Source organism: Nasonia vitripennis, chromosome 1 (assembly GCF_009193385.2).
Source record: "Nasonia vitripennis strain AsymCx chromosome 1, Nvit_psr_1.1, whole genome shotgun sequence".
In the NCBI taxonomy this organism is placed as follows: domain Eukaryota; kingdom Metazoa; phylum Arthropoda; class Insecta; order Hymenoptera; family Pteromalidae; genus Nasonia; species Nasonia vitripennis.
Window position 1 is genome coordinate 6,631,657 of NC_045757.1, and position 6,574 is coordinate 6,638,230.

The 6,574-nt window shown below is 50.0% G+C and overlaps 1 protein-coding gene across 1 annotated transcript in view; it reads right to left on the reverse strand.

Moving 5' to 3' along the window:
- LOC100119365 (insulin gene enhancer protein ISL-1) overlaps positions 1–6,299 on the reverse strand; it is a 37,593-nt gene extending 31,294 nt beyond the window's left edge. The window contains exons 1-2 of the mRNA XM_032596148.1: positions 6,122–6,299; positions 1,268–1,599 (exon numbers count right to left, since the gene is read on the reverse strand). Of these exons, the coding sequence (XP_032452039.1) occupies positions 1,268–1,334 (67 nt within the window). The 5' untranslated portion in view covers positions 1,335–1,599; positions 6,122–6,299. The remainder of the gene's footprint in view (positions 1–1,267; positions 1,600–6,121) is intronic.
- Positions 6,300–6,574: the final 275 nt, after the last annotated feature.

Here is a 6,574-nt window from a genome sequence, read left to right on the forward strand (position 1 = left end):
TTCTCTGTCTTTCTCTCTCTCTCTCTCTCTCTCTTACTCTCTGAAATCCCACGAGCGTTCGCACATACACACATGCGTAAAGCAGCTCGACTCGAGTCGCCCTATGTACTGTAGACTTTTGTACGCGCGGAAACGCCGCCGCCTCGCGTTCTACCCCCGTGCGCTAAAAGCATATCTGTGTCGCGGAGCTCCGCCGTAGGGAGCCGCCGCGCTGTCGAGAAATCCAGGGAGTGAGAGAGAGAGGAGAGAGAGAGAGAGAGAACAAAGAGAGGGAGAGCGGATAACTGCTTCTGCTTTTCCGTCGAGCGCCGTATTTCACGATGCGAAGCGTGTACGTGTGGAAGGAAGGAAAGTGTCGGTGCGGAGAACTGCTTTTTTCCGGGACGCTTGCGCGTGTGTGTGTGTGTGTGTGTGCATCTTATATATCGATTTCAGCGCGAGTTTTTAAAATAACGCGGCAAACGCGGTGTGGATTATTGGACATAACGAGATTACAGGAGGAGGCTGTCGATGTCGGTATTGATCTTCGTTTAATGGGCGATATCACTGCGATCGGAAAAGTTTCATTGGTCTGTGCGCGCGGACTGTAATCCAATTATAATCCGCGGCGCTCGGGTTCTTCCATATTTTTCGCTGACTCGAAGCGCTTCATTATACATATATACACGTCCTAACCGAATCTCCGATAAAGCGCTTAATCGTTCGAATTGAAATATACCACGATATATATCATAGCTTATCATAGCTTATTAAGCCGTTATCTCTCTCCGTGCAATCGTCGATATAAGCGGGCAGACATCGAAACAGCCGCTAAAAATCCGCAGCAGCGGGACGCGCGCGCGCGCACGAGTAGCGCGCGCGAGAGAAGGGAAGAGTCTGGGCAAATATTTGTCAGTTTGATTAGGAGGCTGGCGGTTCGGTATTCAAATATTGGCGCTGAAGAGGCCGCCGCCGCCGCCGCTGCCGAATAATCGAATCATAAATATTGATCGGCAGATCACAAGCGAGAGAGACTGGCCGACGCATCTTCGTGTAAGGGAGTTGCTGTGATTAGCCGCAACGAGTGTCCCGCGGGATTGTGCGTTAAACCGTTGTGTGTGCCTTATACGTCCGACGATTGCGGTTAATTACGACGCTGGAGTGTGTCTATCTCTCGAGGAGTTTTTTCCCCTGCAAATAGCGCATAGTGTATAACAAAAGCATTAGCTCACTCTTAAGTTAATTTCTGCGTATCCGCGTGAAACACATCGTCACTCTTCATTTTTACCTCCAACGCGGAAAAATATCCAGCCGGGAACACTCGACTCGCTGTGCAGCTCATCGCGCATCGTCATCTCCGCAGCAGCACAGGCAGAGGTGGCTCTGGATTAATTTTCTGGCCCCGCGCGTGTTTGCACGTCAATCCAGGCCTCGCGTCGCATAACGATTCCCTCAGGGAGCATATCAGCCCGACGAGTCAACCACGTGGATTCAGGCGCGAATCGGCGTCACTCCCTCCGCAACTGCCGAGACGTGTGCAGTACGCCGTGAAGATTGCGCCTGCATTTTCGAAATGTTCCCTCTCACTTGGCAGATTGTCTCTCTGACTTCCGTATAGAGCTGCGAAAGAGAAAAAAAACGTTACAAAGAATCATCGACTCCCCGAGTGAAATCAAACGACAACATCGAGTGCGCGGAGACGGGAGTAAAAAAATTCAAAATTTGATCGACAGTCGGGGAAAAAAAGAGCGAAAAAAAATCGAGCGTATACGCGCAGATGGGCCGCGAAGCGATGATGCGTGAGCCCCGTATCACAATAAACACGGCTGGACCTCCGTGGAGGCATGTATAGGGGAAGCGAGCGAACGAAACCAGAGCAAGTGGTTGGAAAAAAAAAAATTGACAGGGAAGTCACTATAGACTGCAAGGTGCGGAGGGAGACAAAGTTCGTGTGTTTTGAATATTTTTCGCTTTCGCATCAGAGGAACACGTCGCCGCTGCAGAAATCCAGAAACAGGAATACGCGAGCTGCACAAGTACCGAGAGAAACGCAGAGAGAGAGAGAGAGAGAGAAGGGCGCGCAATGTGGACACAGTCAAGGTCCAGTGACCAGCTGATTGATTGTCTGCACCACTCTCTCTCTCTCTCTCTCTCTCTCTCTCTCTCTCTCTCACTCTCTCTCTCTCTCGTGCGCAGAGCCATCGAGGGGTGCTTAACGTTTAGGGGTATCATTGCGAGCCAAGTCATCGGGAAATTCATTTCGATCTCGGGCCACCAGTGTACACACGGAGAGAAAGTACAGCGCTGATTCTCGGCTTTATTGCGTGGAAGGTGTCGGATCGAGATGAAATTACGCGCGATACTCCGCGATCGATCGTGACAAAAAAAGAAAGGAACGAAAAAAAGCAGAAGAGAGAAAACAACAGAGAGAGAGAGAGAGAGAGAGAGAGAGAGAGAGAGAGAGAGAGAGTAAGCGCGTCGCATAAGGCGAGGGCGTGTTCTCGTTTTTCTTTCCGATTCTATGGACGCTTGACCCATTGTCTCTTGGGTTTAATTTTGCGCCCGTATCCTCCCAGCTCGCGACGATGACGACGAGGACACATTGTCACAGAGTCGCGAATCGCGCGCGCACAATGCGACAGCAATCACGAGCCGCGCCGGTCTCGGCCCCCTACCAGCGGGACTTCTTTCTTTCTCTCTCTCTCTCTTATGTGTATGCGGCAGCCTTCCTCCTCTCTTTTCTTTCTTTCTCTCGATGTGTGCGCCGGTATTGCTGTTGTTGTTTTTTTTTTCGTCGACTTTTATCAGGGGGGTTTCTAATTCGCGTATAACGTATACTCTCGGGAGAGAGAGAGAGAGAGAGAGAGAAGAGTCTGCGAATAACTTTGGAGCTACGAATGTCGGTTCTTCGGCCGAAGTAGATTCTTTATTCAGTATAATAAGGGTCGACGAATTATTCACGCATTTTTCAATCAAAGCCTGATCACAGATTTATACACGGTTTTAATTATCTTTCATCATTCATTACCGCAGAAAAATGCCCCCCTCCGATGCTGCGATTAACGTTTCATCGGCGCAGCTTACAAGCCCGATACAATAATGATCGGTATCGAAGCCGCGGTTTCTTTTTCAGATTCACGGTGCAAATGGCAAATGGAAAAGCTATTAAGCTCTTAAAAATTAAGGCTGTAAAAGTATTACCAGGTAGCGCATAATTCAAAATTAACTCCGCGAAGAAGCGAAGCGCGGCGAGAGGATCGATCTCTACATCGAAAACTACAATAGCACACGTGAGCGAGCCATCTCCGCTGGAAACAAAGAGCCCCCGATGACCTCATCCGAAATAAAGACTCGAAAACCAAAATTCCCATCATCCCGAGCCATTAAACCGTATAGCCCGCACCCTATAGCGGCCGCACGCTGACCTCCGGATTGGCCAGTTTCTTAGTCGAAGAACAATCGCAGTGCCGAAAAATCGCGCACGCGCCGACGGGAAATCGTTCGCTTCCCGATTTTAAATCGGGTCACCGGATGCCACTAGACGAGGGGGAGAGAGAGAGAGAGAGAGAAATTAGCGCGAATCTCCCACCCTCGCATTGACGATGTGGCGCCCCCTTGACTCGCTCTCCCACTCGTAGATACGTAGATATATGCATCGCTGCCCTCGACGTCGCGAAATCTTCATTTCCGGCGCTGGAACCACCGACTCGGAAGAAATACTTCCGTCTTCTCTTCTCTCTCGCTTTTTTCTCTCCGTCGCCCTCCTGCGCTTCATTTCTTTTTCATTATGCGTAAGTGCGCGCTCGGCCCGCTCTATACACGGCCGACTCATTTGCCTGCGATTTTCATCACGTGTGATTGCGTCGCATTGTCTATCGGAGGACGATTTCTTTCCCTTTTTTCTCTCCCGAGCTTTCTCAGCTTCGAGAGAGTGGATGAGTCGTATACGCGGAGATGGAGCGATTCGACTCTTCGATACTCGAACGAGAGGCAGTATATATACCGCAACGTAGTTACGGTAGATCTCCTTGACGAACTACGTGCGCTATACTCTCCCGCGCGGAACTTCGGCAAAGTTTCTCTCAAGGCAAGCAGCAAGCTCGGGCATACGAGTACGGGGGCCAGTGGAGCGCGACGCCGCAGTTCCGTCGGCGCACAAGGCTCCGAGGAGGAAAGTTGCGTCGCCTCTAACTCGATGTCGCGCTGCGGAAGGACGACACGGCCCGGCGGACACGGCGCCAGAAAGGGACGGCCGGAAGCTTTTATTGTTTTACAAGTTTACCGCGCGACCGATAGATTCCAAGCGGTTCTCCTTTTTTCCTCGTCTTCTATACTCTCTTGCCGGACACACACGCGGTCTCTTTCGCGGATGGGAGGAAACGAGGTTATGTTGATTTTAAATCACACGCTGTGCTGCAGGGGATTCGTTTTACCGGAGTTTTGGTGTCTCGGCTTTTTAAAGAAGTGTAGGATACGAGGATGGGTGCACAGTATGCGCTTGTGTGTGTGTGTGTGTGTGTGTGCGCTTGTGTGTTTTATCATCGGATTATTAAAATAATTATGTTAATGCGAAAGCAGAAACATTTCAGACATTGAAATAGCCCGAGCCGCTGAATTATTCATCGGCGCCAGAAGACGCGCGAGCGCGCGGGATTATTGCATTAAGTTAATCAAGTCTAACACGTAGCGACGAGCGTTATTGAAAAGCATGTGAAAATACACGCCTCTCGACTCAACACACGTTTTAGAATTTTGCAATTACAGCGAAATCGTTATTATTCTCTCTAATTATCGGCAAATTATTCAGGAGCTCTTAAAATCAAACTAATTACTCTACTCGACAACGATATCTCCACTGCACAAGAATAAATCGTCGATTCGATAAACGAAATCCGGCTGCGAAAATTCAAAACCGCCTCGCAACCGATACAGCAGCAGCAGCAGCAGCAGCAGCAGCAGCAGCAGCAGCCCCATACACGCAGTCGATGTACAAACAGAGCGCGTGCCGCGTCTCTCTATATCTGTGTAATTCGAGAGAGCTGACGCGCGCGTGTGCACACACGCACGGTTATATATGTGAAGAGAGAAACTTCAACTCTCCCGAGGATGACTGCCGTATCCTGTTCCCGTGGGAGTGTACAGCGGTGCCGACTCGGTTTCGCTCTTTAAGTAGCTACGCTCTGTGTGTAGATGATGACGATGATTGGGGCTGGGATTGACTTTGATAAGAGTGTGTGTATTTTTTGGGAGGTTTATCGATTTTTCGGAGGTAGGTAGAGTGTTCGGTGAGCTATTGAGAATTTTCGGTGCGGCGATGATGATGAGGGTTCGTGTAGGTATACTGTAAAATACAACGAAACGTGTACGCAGAGCTACAGTTCAAACCCTACTATATATGAAATTACATATGGAAAAAAAGTCGATTAGACGCGTAAATTATTCCAGCAAGCGTGCACAGCAGTCTCGCGCATAATCGAAGGCTAGCGTGGCTCAGTCATTTTACGCCTCGTGTGTCCAAAAGATCGATGCTCATCTGCGTAAAAGCTTGGCCGGTTACGTGTGCTTGTATATACCCGTTACACCCGCGCCACGCACGTTTAATACGTACAAAGACCGTAGAGAGACGTCGACGAGCGGAAAAAAGTGTCTCGCGTTCGATCGATTCCACCGTATATATTGATAATTCCAACCTCACAAACGTTACGTTCGTGTAGCTTCTAATCGAAAGCGTTCGAGAAACGTAAAAATTTCAGTGTGCAAAGGCACAACGGACAGATTTTTGCCACAACGAAGCCGCGTCGAAGGGTTGAATCTCCGCACTCGCACACATGTGCAAAGGCTCGTCGTACATTTACGGCAAATGGAGAGAGACAGAAAACGACGGGGGACGACTCGCCGTAATAAGCGTAATGGATATGGCACCCCCGCAGGCTCGCGGCTCCTCCTACACTGGCGGGTTGTCGGTCTGCGTATGAATGTATATACCTACACCTTTGCCTGGCTAGAAAGGGTTATGCCGCCGTTTGTTCTCTCTCTCTCTCTCTCTCTCTCTCTGCTGAGTCTGTGATGTCTCTCTTGGATGTGGAAGCCTTGATACGCGAGGTTAACCTCGGAAAATCGTAAAATTCTGATCGTCACTCACCGTACGAAGTTTCGACGTTTCCTGCCAAAACTCTCAGCCACTCTCGCCTCCATCTCTCTGTGAAATCCCAACGACAAACTAAGCAGCAACAACGCATTCTTCAGCTCCTCGATCCAAACAAGAGTAACCGTCGTCCGTCATCCCGCATCCGCAAAAAACCAACCGGAACCGGCTCTCTGAGAAAAACGTCAACGGCGCCACCTAACGCCGATCGGCACTTCCGTTTCAGCGCGCGGGAATTTCAAACAGCGTCAGCAGCGCCACACTGACGACAATGCTCGCGGACAGGAGAAAAATTCAAAGAGCGCCGTCGGCGCCTATTTATATGTTACGAGATCGCCGGCGTCGCTGCTAACAGCGTTTTCGTATACTCCGCGCGACCGCTTGTGTAAACAGCGCGAGTTGCACATCCGCGTGATTTATGCGTCGTCGACGCGAGAGTTTGCGGTCGAA